The sequence below is a fragment of the Hyla sarda genome, chromosome 12 (assembly GCF_029499605.1).
Source record: "Hyla sarda isolate aHylSar1 chromosome 12, aHylSar1.hap1, whole genome shotgun sequence".
In the NCBI taxonomy this organism is placed as follows: Eukaryota; Metazoa; Chordata; class Amphibia; order Anura; family Hylidae; genus Hyla; species Hyla sarda.
The window spans coordinates 49417810-49443358 of record NC_079200.1 but is presented as its reverse complement, the minus strand read 5'-3'; the positions used below and the strand labels follow the sequence as shown (position 1 = coordinate 49443358).

General features: G+C 41.4%; 1 protein-coding gene across 6 annotated transcripts in view; it reads left to right on the top strand.

Annotated features, from left to right (window-relative positions):
* LOC130296740 (myosin light chain 4) overlaps positions 1 to 23595 on the top strand; it is a 53432-nt gene extending 29837 nt beyond the window's left edge. For 5 of the 6 annotated variants that reach the window (XM_056548609.1, XM_056548607.1, XM_056548610.1 and 2 more), the window contains 5 exons: positions 810 to 837; positions 8163 to 8312; positions 21138 to 21311; positions 21415 to 21492; positions 22998 to 23053. In XM_056548609.1, the coding sequence (XP_056404584.1) occupies positions 810 to 837; positions 8163 to 8312; positions 21138 to 21311; positions 21415 to 21492; positions 22998 to 23044 (477 nt within the window). In that variant the 3' untranslated portion in view covers positions 23045 to 23053. Of the gene's footprint in view, positions 1 to 809; positions 838 to 8162; positions 8313 to 21137; positions 21312 to 21414; positions 21493 to 22997; positions 23054 to 23203; positions 23243 to 23405 lie in introns of those variants that run through there. The other variant, XM_056548612.1, reaches the window with a different exon arrangement.
* Positions 23596 to 25549: the final 1954 nt, after the last annotated feature.

The window sequence follows — 25549 nt, the reverse complement described above, 5'->3', positions numbered from 1 at the left end:
TATTGAGGGGACGTGTCGGCCGCCGCTTCGTGCGGGGGTCGACACCCGCTGTCTGGCCGGAGAGCCAGGCCCCCGTACAGAGAGATCGCAGGGGGCCCCAGCGGTCGGACCCCCCGCGATCTCAAACTTATCCCCTATCCTTAGGTTAGGGGATAAGTTTTTCACCACTGGACTACAACTTTAATGTCCCGAATGCAGCTGGAAGGCTGGCCAGTGGAGTACCCCTTTAAAAAATACCCAAGTTTAAAAAAATAATAATCTTTTGACAAGTCCTAGAGACATGTCAAATGTTTTGATCGGTCAGGGTCTGGCTGCCACATGCTTCTTTCCCTCCCCACTATGTGAGCAAGATGGCCCCATAATTTGTATTGGGAGCCCATCTTGGTCTTCTGAAAAAGGGCCAGAAGACTTGGACTTCTCCCGGCTCGTTCATGTGATTGGTTGGAATCTGACCGCTCGGACCCCCGTGAAATGGGACATGGCTGTCAGTGAGGAGTGCATGCTGCAGAAGAGACCTGAGTACAGCACCCAGGCATCATCGTTGCTCCCATAGAAATGAATGGAGCCCGGTGCCGTGTACCGGTAGACGACACACGCTCCTCACTGACAGCTGTGGTCCCGTCCTGGAGATCACATGGGGTCCCACCGGTCAGACCCCCCACGATCAGCTACTTATCCCCTATCCTGTGGATAGAAGATTAGTTAGTTTTGGCTTCTCGGTATATGGATACAGGGTCAGTTGCCTATTTGTCTTCCTCTATTACGACAGATCTTGATGAATAGTAACATGTACTTCCCTTTGTCCACAGATTGAGTACACTGCAGATCAGATTGAAGGTAATTTCTTGCATTATATTTTTTATTGTAATGATACACTTTTGTCAGTGGCGGATGCTCATTGATGACATCTTAAAGGGTTAGGCTGCTATAAACAAATCTAATGCGGTCCCATAGTAGCGTTTAGATCAGTGTTTCCCAACCAGAGTGCCTCCAGATGTTGCAAAACCACAACTCCCAGCATGCCTGGGCAGCCTTTGGCTGTCCAGGCATGCTGGAAGTTGTAGTTTTGCAACACCTGGAGGCACCCTGGTTGGGAAACACTGGTTTAGATTAAAAGGTGTACTCCGGTGGAAAACCTTTTTTTTTTTTTTTTTTTAAATCAACTGGTGCCATAAAGTTTAACAGATTTGCGAATGACTTCTAGTAATAAAATATTATTATTTTTACTTTAACCTTCCAGTACTTTTTAGCAGCTGTATGCTACAGAGGAAATTCTTTTCTTTTTGAATTTCTTTTTTGTCTTGTCCACAGTGCTCTCAGCTGACACCTGATGCCCGTATCAGGAACTGTCCAGAGCAGCATAGGTTTGCTATGGGGATTTTCTCCTGCTCTGGACACTTCCTGATACGGACATCAGGTGTCAGCAGAGAGCACTGTAGACAAGACAAAAAAGAAATGAAAAAAGAAAAGAATTTCCTCTGTAGCATACAGCAGCTAAAAAGTACTGGAAGGGTAAAGATTTTTTAATAGAAGTCATTTACAAATCTGTTTAACTTTCTGGCACCAGTTGATTTAAAAAAATAAAATAAAAATGTTTTCCACCGGAGTACCCCTTTAAAGGAGTTGGTAACCTAGGGGTACTCATTACTAAGGTTTAATAGGCATGGAAATATGAAACTCAGTCATATATCATTTTTCCCAGTTTTGCTGTTTATTAGACTTATTGTAAACCACGCGTGTAACATGAGAAAGACCGTCCATGATGTTCTGTCCCCAGTGTTCAAGGGTGGATATACATCGGGAAATGGGATGACATGGATAGACTTTCCCATGTTGCATGCTGCCATGGAGAGAGGTGCTGCAGCAGGCAGGACCCACACACATTACCAGCCGGCCTGGCTTACAATTAGTAAAATTGATTAAAAAAAAATAAATAAATAATAATAATAATAATAATAATAAATATATATATATATATATATATATACATATACATATATATATATATATATATATATATATATATATATATATATATATACAAAACCAAAGAATAAATTGGCCAGCACTATTGATCCAAACTATTGTAAAAACCTGGCTTGCAGGTGCAGGCTGCTGGACTAAATATACAACAACAGGAGAATACAGCAGCTGCTGTATTCTCCTGTTGCTATATATATATATATATATATATATATATATATATATATATATATATATATATATTACACTTTCCTCTGCTAATATCAGTGGCATACTTCTGCCCATCTAATACAATAGGCCCACCATTCAGTTATAATATATATCGTAATCACGACAATCCAGCCTGCACACTGTCCAGTGTGGGAACTATTGGTCTGGGTTCACAACTGCAGTAAAAATTAAAAAAAATGCTAAGCACATTACAAAGTCCACATAATCCATTTGATTTTCAGTCCTCTGCTTATGAAATGCTTTTGAAAATTCAATTTAGCAATCTATAGGAAAAGCATGGATTGGGTTATGTCACATAAGGGGTTATCCAGGAATAGAAAAACAGAGATAATTTCTTTCAAAAACAGCTCCACGTCTGTCTCCAGGTTGTGTGTGGTATTACAACTTGGCTCCATTCACTTCAATGGAACTGAGCTGCAGAACAACACCCAATCTGGAGATAGACGGTAAGCATTTTTTGAAAAAAATTAGCTCAGTTTTTTCTATTTTTGGATAACCCCTTTAACCATAGCCAAAAATGCAATGTGTTAATAATAATAATAATAACAATAATTTATTTATATAGCGCCTACAGATTCCGCAGCGCTTAATACAGCCTTAGTCTACTGTGTGTCCTCCATTGGCCATTGTAATTCTATTTCCACTATATATGGGATATGGGTAGTAAAAAAAAATTCTGATATATGGCGGTAGGCAGTACAGACATCACTGCCTTAAATGGTCACTCTCATTAAAACTAATTTTTACTATTGCACTCCTTATGGTAAATAAAAAAATATTTCTAATATACTTTGTTTAAAAAAATGAAGTTTTCTATGCTTTATCTGTGCTTAGAAAAAAAGCTCAAGAGCCCATTTCCCCCATCTTATACACAGACTTTGGACCAAAGCCCAAACACAGAAAGTGCAGCCTGGAGTGCTGAGGGGTGTGTGTCCAAACAACAGCATATGGCAGTTAAGTGTGAGAGGAGCTATGATTGGATGAGGCTGGACATCCCCCCATCAGCACTCCAGGCTGCACTTTCTGTGTTTGAACTTCGGTCCAAAGTCTATGTATGAGTTGGGGGAAAATGGGCTCTTGAGCTTTTTTAAGCACAAATAAAACATAGAAAACTTCTTTTTTTTTAAACAGATCATATTAGAAATATTTATTTACCATAAGGAGTGCAATAGCAAAAATTAGTTTTAATGAGAGTGACCCTTTAACCCCTTAAGGACGCAGGACGTAAATGTACGTCCTGGTGAGGTGGTACTTAACATTTACATCCTGTGCATAACCGCGGGCATCGGAGCGATGCCCGTGTCATGCGCGGCTGATCCTGGCTGCTGATCGCAGCCAGGGACCCGCCGGCAATGGCCGACGCCCGCAATCTCGCGGGCGTCCGCCATTAACCCCTCAGGTGCCGGGATCAATACAGATCCCGGCATCTGCGGCAGTTCGCGATTTAAATGAACGATCGGATCGCCCGCAGCGCTGCTGCGGGGATCCGATCATTCATAACGCCGCACGGAGGTCCCCTCTCCTTCCTCCGTGCGGCTCCCGGCGTCTCCTGCTCTGGTCTGTGATCGAGCAGACCAGAGCAGAAGATGACCGAAAACACTGATCTGTTCTATGTCCTATACATAGAACAGATCAGTATTAGCAATCGTGGTATTGCTATGAATAGTCCCCCTATGGGGACTATTAAAGTGTAAAAAAAAATGTAAAAAAATGTAAAAGTAAAAAAAAGTGAAAAATCCCCTCCCCCAATAAAAAAGTAAAACGTCCGTTTTTTCCTATTTTACCCCCAAAAAGCTGAAAAAACATTTTTTATAGACATATTTGGTATCGCCGCGTGCGTAAATGTCCGAACTATTAAAATAAAATGTTAATGATCCCGTACGGTGAACGGCGTGAACGGAAAAAAAAAAAGTCCAAAATTCCTACTTTTTTAATACATTTTATTAAAAAAAAAATATAAAAAATGTATAAAAAGTTTTTTAGATGCAAATGTGGTATCAAAAAAAAGTACAGATCATGGCGCAAAAAATGAGCCCCCATACCGCCGCTTATACGGAAAAATAAAAAAGTTATAGGTCATCAAAATAAAGGGATTATAAACGTACTAATTTGGTTAAAAAGTTTGTGATTTTTTTTTAAGCGCAACAATAATATAAAAATATATAATAATGGGTATCATTTTAATCGTATTGACCCTCAGAATAAAGAACACATGTCATTTTTACCATAAATTGTACGGCGTGAAAACAAAACCTTCCAAAATTAGCAAAATTGCGTTTTTCGTTTTAATTTACCCACAAAAATAGTGTTTTTTGGTTGCGCCATACATTTTATGATATAATTAGTGATGTCATTACAAAGGACAACTGGTCGCGCAAAAAACAAGCCCTCATACTAGTCTGTGGATGAAAATATAAAAGAGTTATGATTTTTAGAAGGCGAGGAGGAAAAAATGAAAACGTAAAAATTTAATTGTCTGATTCTTAAGGCCAAAATGGGCTGAGTCCTTAAGGGGTTAAAGCACATGCACCTGCAAACTAGCATGAGCAGGTCAAGTACCCAGCTGTCAAGATAGCCCTCAGACTTATCATCACTTCTGTGTTTGCTTTTTAAATTTACAAATTTAAAAATTTTTAAAGCACCCAATGTGCACCCGCCACAGTCACCACCTATATACCATACATATTATCTTCCAAAGAAACTGAAACAAAATAGGTAATGCATTTTTTCTTTAAGTGTCAATGTGCAAATAAAAAAATAGAAATTGTAAAAAAATATATAATATTGTATACTTTATATTTTACCACTAATAAAACCTAAAGGGGCACTCCGGTGGAAAACTTTTTTTTTTTAATCAACTGATGCCAGAAAGTTAAACAGATTTGTAAATTACTCCTCTTAAAAAAATCTTAATCCTTCCAGTACTTATTAGCGGCTGTATACTACAGAGGAAATTCTTTTCTTTTTTATAATTTCTTTTCCATCACAACCACAGTGCTCTCTGCTGACAGCTCTGTCCATGTCAGGAACTGTCCAGAGCAGGGTAAAATCCCCATAGCAAACTTATATGCTGCTCTGGACAGAGGTGTCTGCAGAGAGCACTGTGGTCGTGACAGAAAAGAAATCCAAAAAGAAAAGAATTTCCGCTGTAGTATACAGCCGCTAATAAGTACTGGAAGAATAAAGATTTTTTAATAGAAGTAATTTACAAATCTGTTTAACTTTCTGGCATCAGTTGATTTAAAAAAATAAAAAATAAAAAAAAGAAGAAGTAGTTTTCCACCGGAGTACCCCCTTTAACAAAATATTTGTCAAAAATATTTCTAATAAAAATTAAACAAAAAATATTTTGAACAGAAACAGAAGTTAGGGCTGCCACATCACTACTAGTACAAAACCACTGAAAGTGTCTTATCACTCAGGACACCTATGAGGGGTTAATGGTAAACGTCTGAGAGAGTTTATTTTAGAACCCCCCCCCCCCCCCCCCCCCAATCACAATGGAAGGGATTTGAAACGAAGGGAATGGCCAATGGAATGAACAAATAAATAGTTCTAGCTAAGAGCCAACACATATAATAGTAACCTGACACCCAAAGGGAGTAAATGCTCGGGTAAGTGATATTGTTCAGCTGCTTCTGTTATCCCACTCACACTGTTGAAGTACTAGATAATGGTATAATATTTCTTTGGCCATAATTCTCTAGAGTTCTTCTAATCTTGGGATTAGATAAAGGGGGTTGCATTTTTCCCCAAAAACTACATTATCTTTGGAATTTCATTTACTTCATAGGGCTGAACAGCAGTACCAGACACACGCCCAGATTTTTTATTGCAATGAAATAAGCCTGAATTTTGGGGCTTTTGGGGAATTTTGCTCCAAAAACTGTGGCTCATGACTTTACACCACATCACATTTAAGCTCGATTTTACGTACTTTTAACACTTTTCTGAGAGGGTGTGATTTCGGGTAACAAAAATAAAATGAAATAAAATAAATAAAATAAAAGCATGATTCTAAAATTTGGATTTTACTGGATTTATCAATCAGCCAGAGACACTTTGATAAGGCTACGTGTTTTTTTTATGGCGTTTTTTTTTTTTTTTTTTAAACTGTTACTGCAGTTATGTCAAAGTCAAAAGTATACAGTGGTCCCTTAACGTACGTTGGTAATCCGTTCCAAATGGACCATCGTTTGTTGAAACCATCGTATGTTGAGGGATCCGTGCAATGTAAGTATAGGACAGTGGTCTACAACCTGCGGACCTCCAGATGTTGCAAGACTACAACACCCAGCATGCCCGGACAGCCAACGGCTGTCCGGGCATGCTGGGAGTTGTAGTTTTGCAACATCTGGAGGTCTGCAAGTTGAAGACCACTGGTAGAGGAAGTTGTACTCACCTGTCCCCGCCGCTCCGGACCGTCACCGCTCGTCACCGCTGTCCTGGAAGTCGCCCTCCATCGCTGTCGCCGCGTCCCCGGGGTGTCCCCGATGCTCCGGCAAGGCCTCTGCTTCCCCGGCATCTTCTCTTTCCGTCGCCGCCATCACGTTGTTACGCACGCCGCTCCAATTGGATGACGGGACGGCGTGCGCAGCGACGTGATGACGACGATGGAGAGCGCCGCCGATGCAGGGGATCCCGAAGAGGACACGCCGGAGCCCCAAGGACAGGTAAGTGATCGTCAGCGGACCACACGGGGCACTGTAAATGGCTATCCGGGGGCAGCTGAAGCAGTCAGCGCTGCCGGATAGCCGTTTATGCGATGGCCCCGACATACAAAAGCATCGTATGTTGATGCAGCCTTCAACATGCAATGGCATCTGAGTGGCCATCGTATGTTGAAATGATCGTATGTCGGGGCCATCGTAGGTCGGGGGGGGGGGGGTTACTGTATGTCCTATTGTTTTTATATACACTTCTGGCTTTGGCTCAAAAACTGCAGTGGCAGTATTCCAAAAAATGACCTGAAAAAAACCTATTTGGAAATCTAGCCTAAATCAGACACATTTAAAGATTGTCCATATTTGTTTGCACTGTGAAAAGGATAAGATGGTTTTAGTGAATTTGGGGCAAGGCTAGTGCTGTTCCGAAAAAAAAAAAAAAACACTCTTTTAAAAAAAAATATTCTTTTAAACAAGTCCTATCAATAACCTATTGATTTTTTTTTGTGATGTTTCTTTGTGATGTTCCATAAGGCATGTGAATAAATCACAGTATTCCTCGAGTTTCTGCGCTGGACCTCCTTTCTTTATTCCAATAACCTATTTAGTATTAAAGGGGTACTCCGGTGAAAACCTTTTTTCTTTTAAATCAACTGGTGGCAGAAAGGTAAACATATTTGTAAATTACTTCTATTAAAAAATCTTAATCCTTCCTGTACTTATTAGCTGCTGAATACTACAGAGGAAATTCTTTTCTTTTTGGAATGCTCTCTGATGACATCACGAGCACAGTTCTCTCTGCTGACGTTATTATAATAATAATAACACTTTATTTATTGTTGTCCTTAGTGGGATTTGAACCCAAGTCCCCAGCACTGCAAGGTAGAAGTGCTATCCACTGAGCCACCATGCTGCCCTTAGGATACATCTGCTATGCATGGTTGCTAAAATGGACAGAGATGTCAGCAGAGAGCACTGTGCTCGTGATGTCATCAGTGTTCCAAAAAGAAAGGAATTTCCTCTGCAGCATTCAGCAGCTAATAAGTACTTGAAGGATTAAGATTTTTTAATAGAAGTCATTTACAAATATGTTTAACTTTCTGCCACCAGTTGATTTAAAAGAAAAAAGGTTTTCCCCGGAGTACCCCTTTAAATGTACTTCATCTGCTAAAGCAAACTGGACGGGAAGTTTTGCCAGCTGCTTGAGTTTATGTAAAGTGGGTATCAGTGATACAGCATTTGGGATGACATTTTATTTTTATCTTTCCTTTCATACACTCCTAGAATTCAAAGAAGCCTTCCAGCTGTTTGACCGTACCCCAACTGGGGAGCTGAAGATCACATATGGGCAGTGTGGAGATGTCTTGAGAGCTTTGGGACAGAATCCCACCAATGCAGAAGTACTGAAGGTGCTAGGAAGACCAAAACCAGAAGGTAAGAGCAAAAAGAGACTCCAGATGAGTTGCTGCAAATTTTACTTTCAATGATATGTTTATTACGTAGAAAGTTAGCTGGCTAGTTCAGAATTCCATTAGTGGTGAATGTGAAATAGCTTGTAGCCCTGGAAAAATGGAGGTAATTATTATGGCATTAGGCTAATAGATGCTATGAGGCACAAAGGCTGAGAAGACCCACTCCAGTAAAAAAAAGTCTTATGTGGGCCATATACATTAGATGGTTAATGGCTGGACCTGATGAAGGACTGGCAATCCATATACTGTTTATGGTGGCGTCTCAACTCTCTGGTGGCGTCTCAATGGTAGTTGTTGGAGAGGGATGAGGATGGGACGTTCAATATACCTAATCTTTTTTATCCTTAAATGAGGTAAGACACTACCAGGCCCCTACTTATACACCTAGGCCTTTGGAAAACATATGAACACACAACTGAGTTAAAGGGGTACTTCGGTGGAAAACACTTTTTTTTTTAAATCAACTGGTGCCAGAAAGATAAAACAGATTTGTAAATTACTTCTATAAAAAAAAATCTTTACCTTTCCAGTACTTATTAGCAGCTGTATACTACAGAGGAAATTCTTTTCTTTTTGAATTTATTTTTTGTCTTGTTCACAGTGCTCTCTGCTGACACCTATGCCCATATCAGGAACTGTCCAGAGCAGGAGAAAATCCCCATAGCAAACCTATGCTGCTCTGGACAGTTCCTGACATGGACAGATGTGTCAGCAGAGAGCACTGTGGACAAGACAAAAAAGTTTTCTCTGTAGCATACAGCTGCTAATAAGTAATGAAAGGATTAAGATTCTTTAAAATAGAAGTAATTTACAAATCTGTTTAACTTTCTGGCACCAGTTCATTTAAAAAAAAAAAAGTTTTTTTTAAGTGGGCACGTTTCAGGGGTTGAGGGGGAATTAAAGGGGTTATCCAGGAAAAAAAAATTTTTTATATATCAACTGGCTCCAGAAAGTTAAACAGATTTGTAAATTACTTATTTTTTTATTTTTTATTTTTTTTTTATTACCACCACATATAAAAAAAAAAAAGGAATAATACACTATTTAAAAAAAAAATTTTTTTAATATTTTCGGCAACATAATAGTTTTAATTAATATTGTCTGCTTTACAAATTTTGAAGTTGCTCCATATTTTAATTTTCTTTTCCATGTTCTGTATTAAGGGTTCTAGGTTTAATTTATAATCTTCTAATTTACCTGAGATTTGTATACCTAAGTATTTAAAGTGCTCGTCTTTTTTTAATATGTTTATTTCGTTTTCTATGAATATATTATTCTCCCCTAATGGAAGGAGTACTGATTTGGACCAGTTTATTTCTAATCCTGAGAAACTCCCATATTCCTTGATAATCTCCATCACTCCTATCAGATCTGACTGTTTTTCCAAAAAAAGCAGGATATCGTCTACATATAAGGATATGTTGTCCTCTCTCCCCCTTGCACCAAACCCGCCAATCTCCTTCTCCTCTCTGATCTTAACAGCCAAAGGTTCCATGCTCATAGCAAACAGCAAGGGGGACAGAGGGCATCCCTGTCTGGTGCCTCTTGAGAGCGAGAAATGCTCCGATAATTTCCCATTGATCGACACTCTTGCCTTAGGTTCGGAGTATAACAGTCGGATCATGTCTATATATGTTTTCCCAAAGCCGCATTTTTCTAATACTGCCCATAAGTACTCCCACTCCACCCTGTCGAAAGCCTTAGTGGCATCTAAAGACAGGATGGAGTGGGATTCCCCGCCCTGTAATTTTCCCATATCTAAATTCGTAAGGACTCTATATATATTGTGTCGGGCCATTCTTCCCGGGATAAACCCGCACTGATCTTCCTGAATTAACTCTGTGATATGACTCTGTAATCTAATGGCTAATGCTTTGGCGAAAATCTTGATATCCGTATTTATTAACGATATGGGTCTATACGACCCCATATCCTCTTTATCTTTTCCCTCTTTCAGGATCAATATTATAACCGCTTCCCGCATTGAGTCCGGTAATTTCCCGGTCACCATGCTGGTCTCAATCACTCTATGTAATGCCGGGATCAAAATCCGCCAAACCTTCTATATACCTCAAAGGGTAGTCCATCGCTTCCAGGTGTTGTATTACCCCTAATCTGATCTAGCGCTTTATTCAGTTCTATTCTAGTTAATGGAGCATCTAAGGTTTGTTTTTCCATTTCGGGGAGTCTAGGGAGTTCCATTTGGTCCAAATAATTTAGCGTTTCCTTTCTTTCCTTATTATATTCAGATCTATATAATAACTCATAATATTCTCTAAATTCCCTTATTTCCTTTTTTTCTATACACCAATCTCCTTCTTTATTCCTTATCCCAGAAATTCTTTGCTTAGTGTGTTGATTTGAGACAATTGCCATCAAATACTTGTTAGGCTTCCCTGCCTGTACAAATCTTTGCTGGCCTTGAAAAATCTATTTATTTTTACTCTTTTCCAACATATATTCATTAAATTCATTTTGTAGCTTATTTAATTTTTCCTTACTCTCTTCTGATGGATTTTGTGTATATTCCTTCTCTGTATCCCTTATTAAGCCCTCCTCTTTTGATTTAAACTCCTTTTTTTCCCACTTTATTGCTCTTATTATTTCCTCTCTTAGGTAAGCTTTACAGGTCTCCCGGTCACTTGTTGTGCCCCAGTTGTTTGCAAAAAACTCCCTCAAGTTTTTTCTATTGTGGCATTCTCTATCAAATTTAACCATTGAGGGTTAATTTTCTGGAACCCATCTCCTACCTCTTCCTCTGTTTTTATCAGTACTTCTAGAGCCGCGTGGTCCGACAGACATCTAACCCAATAATGTATTTTTATCACCTTATTTAAACTAGAGTCATTTCCCAGACATATATCTATTCTGGACATAGTCTGACAGGTCTTGTTCCAACATGAATATTCTTTCTTTTGAGGGTTGTAAATCCTCCAAATATCGCTGAGTCCCAGTTGATTACATACTTTCGCCAGGGGGGTGCAGCCCACCTCTCCTTTACTCCCGCTTGCCATCCATCTATCTAACCTCTCATCTAGGACGCAGTTCATATCCCCCATGGCAAACATAGGGCGTTCTCCGCAACTCACACAAAAATCAAATAATTTAAGAAGGACCGCGGATGAGAAAGGCGGGGGTATATATACAAATGCTAATACACATCTTACATTTTCTAGTCTCCCATATAAAAAAACAAACCTCCCCTCATCATCTACCCTTTTTCTAATTAATTCCCAATTTAAGTTTCTACGGATTAACACCGAAACCCCCCGTGAATATGCTGTATGAAGAGAATGGTAATTATGTCCCCAAACATTACGTTTCAAAACCATTACTGTTTCTCTCGTTAAATGTGTCTCAACTAACCCGACTATACCTGGTGCGTGCTTCATAATAACTTCCATTACCGCTGATCTTTTAATTTTATCCCCAAGTCCTCGTACATTCCATACCACAGCCTTAACAGTCATCCGCGGTCATTCTCTTACAGTCCAGTTGAACACAATAAACACCGTAGTGAGAAGGAAGAAAAAAGGAAAAAAATTAAATAAAAAAAATGTTTTGTGAAAATAAAAATCGCTTTTTTTTTTTTAGATAAAAAATAAAAAAAGTGTGAAAAAAACAACAACTTCCCCCTGGGTTCCCCTAACCTCAACCCCCCCCCCCCTCCATCTGCCCCCTACTGGCGGGGGTTGGAACGTAATTCTATGCGCACGTATCACACTAAAGTGTTTAGAGAGGTTTTCCTCCCCACACTGCGCAATCAACCATGTTTGGATAAAAGTTATCACATCTTTACTTTCCGCTCCCTCTGGGAAACCCAAGATTCTAAGGTTCCCCCGGCTGGAGCGGTCTTCAAATTCTGTCACTTTTTGATTTAATAACTTGTTCTCCCCTGACATCCTCTGTACTTCAGATTTTAACTTATGGACCTCATCTTCCACACCCGTCACTCTCGTCTCCACCTCTGTACACCTCTCCCTGACTTTCTTTAGATCTTCCCTGATCAAATTGATTTCCACCCCGATAACCCCCACTTGATTGGACAGAACATCTATGGAAGTATTACATTTAGCAACTGCCGCTAATACTTTATCTAGGGCAGGTTGGGGAACATCCCCCTTCCTTCTCCATTATAGAGTCATCTAATCCCAGATCTCCTGCATTGGTTTTATTTTGTCCACGATTTCTAGGCACTACCCCCGAGACGAGACAAAATATTTATCCACTTTCCCAGCTGCTTTAGCGTCCTTTGTTGGGCTATGTGTTTTATTCAGCTTGGGTGCCATCTTATTCTCCAGCTGTCAATATATTGTCCCACCCAGGACTGTCACGTGTATTTCATACGCTGCGCAGGGAGATTCAGAGAAGATTACCAACTAAATATTTCCAAGGGACACTTTCAGCTTGTTGTATCACAGGAGAAGCTCAGTTATCTGCAGACTATAGACCTGCTCCTGCAGTGCTACAGGTGTTTCTCAGTTATCTGCAGACTATAGACCTGCTCCTGCAGTGCTACAGGTGTTTCACAGTTATCTGCAGACTATAGACCTGCTCCTGCAGTGCAACAGGTGTTTCACAGTTATCTACAGACTATAGACCCGCTCCTGCAGTACTACAGGTGTTTCACAGTTATCTGCAGACTATAGACCCGCTCCTGCAGTGCTACAGGTGTTTCTCAGTTATCTGCAGACTATAGACCTGCTCCTGCAGTGCAACAGGTGTTTCACAGTTATCTGCAGACTATAGACCTGCTCTTGCAGTGCTACAGGTGTTTCACAGTTATCTGCAGACTATAGACCTGCTCCTGCAGTGCTACAGGTGTTTCACAGTTATCTGCAGACTATAGACCCGCCCCTGCAGTGCTACAGGTGTTTCACAGTTATCTGCAGACTATAGACCCGCCCCTGCAGTGCTACAGGTGTTTCACAGTTATCTGCAGACTATAGACCTGCTCCTGCAGTACTACAGGTGTTTCACAGTTATCTGCAGACTATAGACCTGCTCCTGCAATGATACAGGTGTTTCACAGTTATCTGCAGACTATAGACCCGCTCCTGCAGTGCTACAGGTGTTTCACAGTTATCTGCAGACTATAGACCCGCTCCTGCAGTGCTACAGGTGTTTCACAGTTATCTGCAGACTATAGACCCGCTCCTGCAGTACTACAGGTGTTTCACAGTTATCTGCAGACTATAGACCTGCTCCTGCAGTGCTACAGGTGTTTCACAGTTATCTGCAGACTATAGACCTGCTCCTGCAGTACTACAGGTGTTTCACAGTTATCTGCAGACTATAGACCTGCTCCTGCAGTGCTACAGGTGTTTCACAGTTATCTGCAGACTATAGACCTGCTCCTGCAGTGCTACAGGTGTTTCACAGTTATCTGCAGACTATAGACCTGCTCCTGCAGTGCTACAGGTGTTTCACAGTTATCTGCAGACTATAGACCTGCTCCTGCAGTGCTACAGGTGTTTCACAGTTATCTGCAGACTATAGACCTGCTCCTGCAGTGCTACAGGTGTTTCACAGTTATCTGCAGACTATAGACCTGCTCCTGCAGTGCTACAGGTGTTTCACAGTTATCTGCAGACTATAGACCTGCTCCTGCAGTGCTACAGGTGTTTCACAGTTATCTGCAGACTATAGACCTGCTCCTGCAGTGCTACAGGTGTTTCACAGTTATCTGCAGACTATAGACCTGCTCCTGCAGTGCTACAGGTGTTTCACAGTTATCTGCAGACTATAGACCTGCTCCTGCAGTGCTACAGGTGTTTCACAGTTATCTGCAGACTATAGACCTGCTCCTGCAGTGCTACAGGTGTTTCACAGTTATCTGCAGACTATAGACCTGCTCCTGCAGTGCTACAGGTGTTTCACAGTTGTCTGCAGACTATAGACCTGCTCCTGCAGTGCTACAGGTGTTTCACAGTTATCTGCAGACTATAGACCTGCTCCTGCAGTACTACAGGTGTTTCACAGTTATCTGCAGACTATAGACCTGCTCCTGCAGTGATACAGGTGTTTCACAGTTATCTGCAGACTATAGACCTGCTCCTGCAGTGATACAGGTGTTTCACAGTTATCTGCAGACTATAGACCTGCTCCTGCAGTGCTACAGGTGTTTCACAGTTATCTGCAGACTATAGACCTGCTCCTGCAGTGATACAGGTGTTTCACAGTTATCTGCAGACTATAGACCTGCTCCTGCAGTGATACAGGTGTTTCACAGTTATCTGCAGACTATAGACCCGCTCCTGCAGTGCTACAGGTGTTCACAGTTATCTGCAGACTATAGACCTGCTCCTGCTACAGGTGTTTCACAGTTATCTGCAGACTATAGACCTGCTCCTGCAGTGCTACAGGTGTTTCACAGTTATCTGCAGACTATAGACCTGCTCCTCCAGTGCTACAGGTATTTCACAGTTATCTGCAGACTATAGACCTGCTCCTGCTACAGGTGTTTCACAGTTATCTGCAGACTATAGACCTGCTCCTGCAGTGCTACAGGTGTTTCACAGTTATCTGCAGACTATAGACCTGCTCCTGCAGTGCTACAGGTGTTTCACAGTTATCTGCAGACTATAGACCTGCTCCTGCAGTGCTACAGGTGTTTCACAGTTATCTGCAGACTATAGACCCGCTCCTGCAGTGCTACAGGTGTTTTACAGTTATCTGCAGACTATAGACCCGCCCCTGCAGTGCTACAGGTGTTTCACAGTTATCTGCAGACTATAGACCTGCTCCTGCAGTGCTACAGGTGTTTCACAGTTATCTGCAGACTATAGACCTGCTCCTGCAGTGATACAGGTGTTTCACAGTTATCTGCAGACTATAGACCCGCTCCTGCAGTGCTACAGGTGTTCACAGTTATCTGCAGACTATAGACCTGCTCCTGCTACAGGTGTTTCACAGTTATCTGCAGACTATAGACCTGCTCCTGCAGTGCTACAGGTGTTTCACAGTTATCTGCAGACTATAGACCTGCTCCTCCAGTGCTACAGGTATTTCACAGTTATCTGCAGACTATAGACCTGCTCCTGCTACAGGTGTTTCACAGTTATCTGCAGACTATAGACCTGCTCCTGCAGTGCTACAGGTGTTTCACAGTTATCTGCAGACTATAGACCTGCTCCTGCAGTGCTACAGGTGTTTCACAGTTATCTGCAGACTATAGACCTGCTCCTGCAGTGCTACAGGTGTTTCACAGTTATCTGCAGACTATAGACCCGCCCCTGCAGTGCTACAGGTGTTTTACAGTTATCTGCAGACTATAGACCCGCCCCTGCAGTGCTACAGGTGTTTCACAGTTATCTGCAGACTATAGACCTGCTCCTGCAGTGCTACAGGTGTTTCACCAGGTGTCGTTTATACTCAGGAGAGGAAAAAAAAATACACTGTCCCAATTAGGGTTTTCCACCCAAATCCAGTTCTTATAGATAAATTCTTATTTCTTATGCAGAAGGACCTTCTTTATCGGCTTTAAACATACAAGGTGAACGTGGCAGCGATCACCTCCACAGCTATAATCGCCACGAGGGGGATTTATTATTAAGCGAGCAAAACTTGCCCCCACACCTATTCTTTTAGTGCAGTTTGTTCACTGTGGCAGCGGTTTCATCCTTATAACAACACAGATATGAGAGGATCTCACCCGAATCTCAGCTGGGTCCCACTCTCACTCATTCTCAGCACAACACAGATCCTGGTTCCTCCCACTCACTGCCTCTTCTGGGCCTCCACTCCAGATCACAGCGTTGTCGGCACCTGTGTGTGCTGTTGTTCATGTGGGGGCCACTACGCTCACAGTCCACTGCTCCCCGCTCGCTACTGCTGTGTCAGGTCAGGTCCCTCTGCTCCACCGCCATCCAGCACACTCACATCCCAGCTTTCAGCGCAGCTGAGCGGTGTCCCGGACCAACAGCATGTGTATGGTCCATGGAGGGGGCAGGAAGCGGGGGGGTGGGGGGGTGAGGATGAGCCTCTCAACCTCCTCGCATCAAGTCCTGTCCCACCATCACTCCAGATTTGTAAATTACTTCTATTAAAAAATCTTAATCCTTTCAGTACTTATGAGCTTCTTAAGTTAAGGTTGTTCTTTTCTGTCTAAGTGCTCTCTGATGACACCTGTCTTGGGAACCGCCCAGTTTAGAAGAGGTTTGCTATGGGGATTTGCTTCTAAACTGGGCGGTTCCCGAGACACGTGTCATCAGAGAGCACTTAGACAGAAAAGAACAACCTTAACTTCAGAAGCTCATAAGTACTGAAAGGATTAAGATTTTTTAATAGAAGTCATTTACAAATCTATACACATAAAACAAAGAGAATATGCTCGGCACTATTGTATTAACGCTGTATGGTGGAAAACTACCGGAAAATAGTACTGTCCCCTTGCAACCGCTGGAGATGCCGATAATGGTGCTTCCACGCTTGTAGTAAGAGATAAATCACATCCAAACAATGTAGATAGAAAAAGCGGAGCACTCACCACATTCTTCTTGATTGCGATCAGACTTTATTCATGTAGTCTTCAGGGGATACAAGCAGGGGTGTGCGGACGGGGGTGCGGGGGTGCCCTACATGAATAAAGTCTGATCGCAATCAAGAAGCCTAATGTGGTGAGTGCTCCGCTTTTTCTATCTACATTGTTTGGATGTAATTTACAAATCTGTTTAACTTTCTGGAGCCAGTTTATATATAAAAAAAAAGTTTTTTCCTGGATAATCCCTTTAACCCCTTAAGGACCAAGGACGTACCGGTACGTCCTTGGTCCTGCTCTTCTGATATAACGCGGGGTTACACAGTAACCCCGCGTCATATCATGGCGGGCCCGGCGTCATAGTGAAGCCGGGACCCGCCTCTAATAGCGCGCAGCGCCGATCGCGGCGCCGCGTGCTATTAACCCTTTAGCCGCGCGCTCAAAGCTGAGCCGCGCGGCTAAAAGTGAAAGTGAAAGTTCCCGGCTAGCTCAGTCGGGCTGTTCGGGATAGCCGCGGCTAATCGCGGCATCCCGAACAGCTGACAGGACAGCGGGAGGGCCCCTACCTGCCTCCTCGCTGTCCGATCGCCGAATGACTGCTCAGTGCCTGAGATCCAGGCATGAGCAGTCATGCAGCAGAATCGTTGATCACTGGTTTCTTATGAGAAACCAGTGATCAGCATAGGAGATCAGTGTGTGCAGTGTTATAGGTCCCTATGGGACCTATAACACTGCAAAAAAAAAGTGGAAAAAAAAAGTGAATAAAGATCATTTAACTCCTCCCCTATTAAAAGTTTGAATCACCCCCCTTTTCCAATAAAAAAAAAAAACGCAGTGTAAATAAAAATAAAAATAAACATATGTGGTATCACCGCGTGCAGAAATGTCCGAATTATAAAAATATATCATTAATTAAACCGCTCGGTCAATGGCGTGCGTGCAAAAAAATTCCAAAGTCCAAAATAGTGCATTTTTGGTCACTTTTTATATCATTTAAAAATGAATAAAAAGTGATCAATAAGTCCTATCAATGCAAAAATGGTACCGTTAAAAACTTCAGATCACTGCGCAAAAAATGAGCGCTCATACCGCCCCATACACGGAAAAATAAAAAAGTTATAGGGGTCAGAAGATGACAATTTTAAACGTATTAATTTTCCTGCATGTAGTTATGATTTTTTCCAGAAGTCCGACAAAATCAAACCTATATAAGTAGGGTATCATTTTAATCGTATGGACCTACAGAATAAATATCAGGTGTCATTTTTACCGAAAAATGTACTACGTAGAAACGGAAGCCCCCAAAAGTTACAAAACAGCGTTTTTTTTTTCAATTTTGTCGCACAATGATTTTTTTTCCCGCTTCACCATAGATTTTTGGGCAAAATGACTGACGTCATTACAAAGTAGAATTGGTGGCGCAAAAAATAAGCCATCATATGGATTTTTAGGTGTAAATTTGAAAGAGTTATGATTTTTTAAAGGCAAGGAGCAAAAAACGAAAATGCAAAAACGGAAAAACCTCCGGTCCTTAAGGGGTTAAGGGAAATATCTGTCGACTAAATACGTGTTTTGCACATATCTGATAAAGCTGTATGGCCGTCATTAGGTTAAAGGAAGGCAATGTTCACTGTGCACTGAGCAAGGGGGAAGAGGAAAATACAGTCATTAATAGGATGACAAAAAGAAGAAAAGACACAAGGGGTGGAGTACATAAACAATCATAATTTTTTTTCCTACTGATGGTGGTCTTAGAAAAATGGGACTTCTTTGCAGATTTTCATTCCATTACATGGAATGCAAATAAAATAAAAATCTGTTCTTGGTTTTAACTAAAAATGATTTTTTTTAATTAAACTGTATTGTTTCCGCATGTGCTATAATACATTGCATGCTTTTGTCTCATTCTTCAGCTCCTCCTTAACATTTATCTAAGCTCAAATCTGATTTGAGTTGAATTTATTTGATGTGATCAGAATTAGGATACAATTTGCGATCAGGAATAAACAAGAGGGGCAGGAGACTGATACGACAAAAAGATGGCGAATGGGATTGATAACGAATGGCGTCAAAAAGCTTGCAATGTATTATAATACAGTGGTCCCTCAAGTTACATTATTAATTGGTTCCAGGATGACCATTGTATGTTGAAACCATTGTATGTTGAGACCATAACTCTGGTAAATCTGGTAATTGGTTCTGAAGCCCCAAAATGTCACCCAAAAAATAGGAAAAAGCTAGGAATAAAGAAAAATAAGTAGATAACTAATACAGATAAAGCAAATCCTTACATATAAAAGTAAGAAAGAGCTGCTGGGAACTGTAAATCACTGTCTATGTCAGTGTTTCCCAACCAGGGTGCCTCCAGTTGTTGCAAAACTACAACTCCCAGCATGCCCAGTTGGCTGTCCGGGCATGCTGGGAGTTGTAGTTTTGCAACAGCTGCAGGCATCCTGGTTGGGAAACAAAGGATTAAGTAGAGGACAGGAGCTTCTTCAGGGTCCTATACAGTACACACAGTGTCCCAAATGGAGCCACCCTTACTTGGTGTCCAAAGGAGCAGCTAAACCTGGCACAGGTAAGGAGTAGTACAGAACTTGTAGTTCCTCCCTGTACTGTAGGGGGCGCTACCAGACGAATTATAGTCCATGCACTTCAGTAATACAGGTGATTCCAGTAAAATGCCCGTTCTGATTGGTCAGTTCCTCCAGTTGTGACATGTCTCACAGATCTGGACTGTCTGTAGCATTGTATGTTGAGTCTGGTTTCAAGTTACAATGGTCCAGAAAAAAACATTGTATGTTGAAACTATTGTATGTTGAGGCCATTGTAAGTTGAGGGATCACTGTACAGGAAAACTATAGTATAAACAAAACATATTAAATTGCATAATACTTGCAATGCGAAAAATAAAAATAAATGTAGCCTTTAAAGGGGTTGTGCGCTGCCCTGACTTTCGGAGCTCCGCTCACAGCGTCCGGAAGTTCATTACTCGGAACGCTGTGTGCGGGCTTCCGTATTCGCAGCCGCCGGGCGTGATGTCACCGCTGCCACGTCCCCTTCCCATAGACTTTGTTAGAGGGGGCGGGGCGAGACTTCACGAGGGGGCAGGGCGAGACGTCACGAGGGGGCGGGTGAGGGGCCGGGCGTGACATCGTGCCCGGCGGCCGCGAACACGGAAGCCCGCACACAGCGTTCGGAGTAATGAACTTCCAGACGCTGAGAGCAGAGCTCTGAAAATTAGGGCAGCGCACAACCCCTTTAAAGGGTTTGTCTTTTGTCTTCATGGCTTCTTTCTATGAGATTTTATGGGTGTTCTACTCTACTGCTTCAGAATTGGTGTGACAGAGTAGGTTTATAGCCATAACAATGCAATGGCTATAGTAAGTAGATGACGATATATCTTTATTATGCAGTGTAGAAAATAGAAGGAGAATGGCAAGGCTCCAGGCATGGGGCAAATGGCCGGAATAAGACAATCCACCTTATAAATAGTATTGCTTTGGTAAACTGATATGCACGTCCCAAGATTTTCTGGCTCTATGTGACATACCTTCCATTTGGTTCAAACACGGCCCCTTACACCTGGCATGATGTCTTGTTCTATTTATGTGAGGGATTACACCCCCTCAACTTCAAGCTATGAAAAAAAGGGTGGGTGGGGGGCATGAAGGCCACAAAAGGCTCAGAAAGATTGTAACCATTTCACTTACTCTATTTGTGGGGGATCTGATCATCTAATTCCTAGTATTTAAAGGACATACAAGGTCATACTCATGGCCATGGGGTTAGCAGCGCAACATTTAGCATCACATTCCTACTGCTGACCCAGGGGAGGACCATTGACATTTCACTAAGCAGTGGTATGTGTGTTGTTATGCGCAGTCAATGCCAGAGTACAGAAAATCTCAGAAGCTGCTCATATCGAAGATTTCAGACTTGGTGACTAAATAACCAAAGCCTGCCAGCTGTCTGCATCTAGATCCATTAAGTACATGGTATTCTAAAGGACATCCAGATTTCAATAAGTTTATATCAGACTATTGCTATATATAATGCATATGGGATCACTGTGTGATAAAGATAGGGGTATTGGATACGGCTAAAAGGCAATGGAACAATCTGAAGATATAAAAAGCATAATTTAAAGTATTAATATGTAACAAAATAACTATTTATTTGTGTTATTTTAATTGGCTCAGTTAGTGACTCCATGGCGGTTCCCTACTTACCTGTTTGCTTCTATTGCTTGTGCTTTACATTTGGTATGTCACTAAATACAACTTTAAAACATTTATCTTATTTCAGAATTAAACACCAAACTCATTGACTTCGAAACCTTCCTTCCAATGCTTCAGCACATCTCTAAAAATAAGGACCAGGGTTCCTATGAAGACTTTGTAGAAGGACTACGCGTTTTTGACAAAGAGAGCAATGGCACTGTGATGGGAGCTGAATTACGCCATGTCTTGGCCACTTTAGGTGAATAATATTGCTGCATGTTCATAACTTGGTATCAACCATTCTCTAAGGTTAAACATGTGTATTGTACATGCTATTCACAATCTGTGTCTGCCACATACAGGTGAGAAGTTGCAAGAAAGTGAAGTGGAACAGCTGCTTTCAGGACAGGAAGATACCAATGGATGCATTAACTACGAAGGTATCATAATGGTCATGGCTCATACTAAATTTCTCAGTTATTCGAACTTAGACATGACATACAGTACAGACCAAAAGTTTGGACACACCTTCTCATTCAGAGTTTTCTTTATCTTCATGACTATGAAAATTGTAGATTCACACTGAAGGCATCAAAACTATGAATTAACACATGTGGAATTATAGACATAACAAAAAATGTGAAACAACTGAAAATATGTCATATTCTAGGTTCTTCGAAGTAGCCACCTTTTGCTTTGATTACTGCTTTGCACACTCTTGGCATTCTCTTGATGAGCTTCAAGAGGTAGTCACCTGAAATGGTCTTCCAACAGTCTTGAAGGAGTTCCCAGAGATGCTTAGCACTTGTTGGCCCTTTTGCCTTCATTGGGATCAGGTCTGGTAACTGTGGAGGCCAGGTCATCTGGCGCCGCACCCCATCACTCTCCTTCTTGGTCAAATAGCCTTTACACAGCCTGGAGGTGTGTTTGGGGTCATTGTCCTGTTGAAAAATAAATGATGGTCCAACTAACCGCAAACCGGATGGAATAGCATGCTGCTGCAAGATGCTGTGGTAGCCATGCTGGGTCAGTATGCTTTCAATTTTGAATAAATCCCCAACAGTGTCACCAGTAAAGCACCCCCACACCATCACACCTCCTCCTCCATGCTTCACGGTGGGAACCAGGCATGTAGAGTCCATCTGTTCACCTTTTTTGCGTTGCACAAAGACACGGTGGTTGGAACCAAAGATCTCAGATTTGGACTCATCAGACCAAAGCACAGATTTCGACTGGTCTAATGTCCATTCCTTGTGTTCTTTAGCCCAAACAAGTCTCTTCTGCTTGTTGCCTGTCCTTAGCAGTGGTTTCCTAGCAGATATTCTACCATGAAGGCCTCACACAGTCTCCTCTTAACAGTTGTTCTAGAGATGTGTCTGCTGCAAGAACTCTGTGTGGCATTGACCTGGTCTCTAATCTGAGCTGCTGTTAACCTGCGATTTCTGAGACTGGTGACTCGGATGAACTTATGGTCCGCAGCAGAGGGGACTCTTGGTCTTCCTTTCCTGGGGCGCTCCACATGTCAGCCAGGATCTTTGTAGCTCTTGATGGTTTTTGTGACTGCACTTGGGGACACTTTCCACCTAGAATATGACATATTTTCAGTTGTTTCACACTTTTTTGTAATGTCTATAATTCCACATGTGTTAATTCATAGTTTTGATGCCTTCAGTGTGAATCTACAATATTCATAGTCATGAAAATAAAGAAAACTCTTTGAATGAGAAGGTGTGTCCAAACTTTTGGTCTGTACTGTATGTATACAGTACAAGCAAAGTTGTTTCAATTTATGCTAATATGAAGTATTAAGAAAGGAACCACTTCTTCAATCCATATGCAACTGTAAATGAAACTAAGGAAGCTTAGCCTCGAGGAGATGCTGAGGGTCATACTTAATGCCATTTCTAATGTAAGGCATTCTAATAAAAGGGTCCCTCAATCATAGGCAGATCACAGGGTATCCTGTTGCTTGCGCTTCCATTATTCAGCTAGTAATCTACAAAAGACCCCAACAGTAAGTGTTCAATTCCCCTGCAGTGCCTTCAGAGGGGAGATGAGGTATTGCACAGTATCCACTGAAATCAACTGGCAGTGGCAAAGTGACAAAAAATATTTGTGAATGTCGTTTCATTCATATTTTCTCTTCCTCAGCTTTTATCAAGCACATTATGTCTGGCTGAAGTTAATGCGGTAAGTGTTTGGTAATTTTACTTATATCTAAATCCTATATCAATGTAATGTTCCACTGATTGAATTCTCCCCTACGTAATGCCTTCTACTGCCCATTTGCTTTTGTATATGAAGGATGAATAACCAATATTCAGTCTCTAAATTATGTTCTATTTGTATGCAGGTCTCTATGAACTCTCGACTCCCCCCCCCCTCCCCCAACTGCTTTATTCAAATTGTCTATGAAGAACCTGAAAACTCATCATGGGCCAAAAGCCGCTTCGAATGTCCTCGAGTCCTCATAGAGGTTACTGCCCACTTCGGAAATACCAAGTGCGGTTGTAAATTATTTGGGATTTTTTTCCCCTAGTGATTTCCACCAAATAAATTTCACAAAAATTTTATATAAGTTGTGTCCTGTATGTATGATTGTTACATTTTATTATGTCACGCTCCCAATGTTGTGTGCTGCCTGGTGTAACATTTCAAGATACTCCTAAGCGAACATATGTTATCATGGATACAATATTCTTAGGTTTTATCCACATAGGGATATTGCTTGAAAGAGTCTGAAGATTCTTTAGGAATTTTCAAAACAGTAATATTAATATTCAGTAGATGGGCTATTTGGTGCCACGAGGCATGGCCTATTTTGTATGGGGAAGTTTTTTTGTATCCATATGAACCTTTTTCTTAAAAGGGGTTGATGAAGAGTGCCCTTCTCTACATGCCCTAATAGGGCACAAAGGTATCATAGAGGGGGACCCCTGCTTGGGAACCTCTTCTATGAGCCAGAATGAATATATGACACTGTAAGGCTATGTTCACACAGGAGAATGTCTGCACAAAAATTCAGTCATGTGAACATAGCCTAGGGGTGGCTCTGAATCTCAGGGACTCAAGACGTCCTTGTATTACATTATGGTCATTCATCTGAATGGCCGCCGTAGGACACTACATTTCCACTGCAGCTGCTACTTCAAGAGTATCCTTAGTTTTCTGCAGCCTCTTCCAACAAACTCAGCTGTTATCTGGGAGTAAGGCATCTGCATTCAGAAAGTGATTGTCAATGACAAAACAACCCCTTTATATTAAACTAATATAAATCTGAACCTCAGATTGTAAAAAAAAGTATACGATTTTATGAGAATTATCTGGAGCTATATTAATATGAAGTAAGATATTGTAACAATCTCTGTTTCTGTAGTCAAAGATCTCTATTAGCCTCCTATCCAATGTGAAGATTACTGTCTATGTTTGCAATAACATTTAGGTATCCTAATCCGCCCTATGAGGGAAGAAAAGAGTAATACATCTGTCAAAATGATCAGAATGAGCACAAAATGAAACAAAGAAAAAAAAAACGTATAAAAGCACTTGGAATAAATAGTCTGGACATAAACAAGGCTTAAGTGTTGTCTACACAGGCACAAGGACATTAGGCTAAGCTATTATACGTGCAATTTTAGGGTCGGATTCTCTCACCTATGCACAGTACAATATCACATAGACATCTGTAGTTATTGCAGTGCCCAGATGTTGCTAAGTATCTGGCGGCTGACCTTAGATTATTGTCTTCATACTGTTTAATGTATTGGTCTTAAAGGGGGTTGTCTTGTTTGGGACCATTTTAAATACCCTTTTAAGGGTGCATTCCCACCTGGCTTATTTTGCTGCGTATTTGCTGCGTATTTTCCTACCCATTGACTTCAATGGGAAAATAAAATACGCAGCAGCAAATACGCAGCAAATACGCCAGGTGGGAACGTACACTTCGGCTGAAAGTGGCTATAAAGAGCCATGGATAGCCTACTGATTTCAGTGAGAACTGGTATGTGTTTCATGTCCCCTGTGGTGACGCTGCAGGGGAATTAAACACTTGCAGTTGGGTTCCTCCAAGTATTTTGGGATTCTAACAGTGGGATATCTGGTGATCAGTTTATCATCAAAAAAAACGTTTCCTAGTAGAAAACTCCAAACTATGGTAATAAAATACCAGCTTCTTGTTGGAGAGTGTGCCACATTGCTGCAACGAGTCGCTTGACCAAAAATCTCCGTGTCACACTGCTGCACTCGTGCTGTGTCAAGGCAAAGGTAACCGAATGGGTTACATTGTGTTCTACAAGTGGACTCAACTGCGACCTGACAGTAGCAAGAAATCTCTTTATGATGCAATTCTTGCTGCTTGTGAGTTGCAATGCAACCCCATTTAGTTACCTTCAACACTGCATTGACCCCCAATTACTTCAGTGCGACAGTGTGATTTTTTGGTGACACGACCCCTGATATGGTCAAAACCACCATGTAAGCCTTACTAATATACTACTA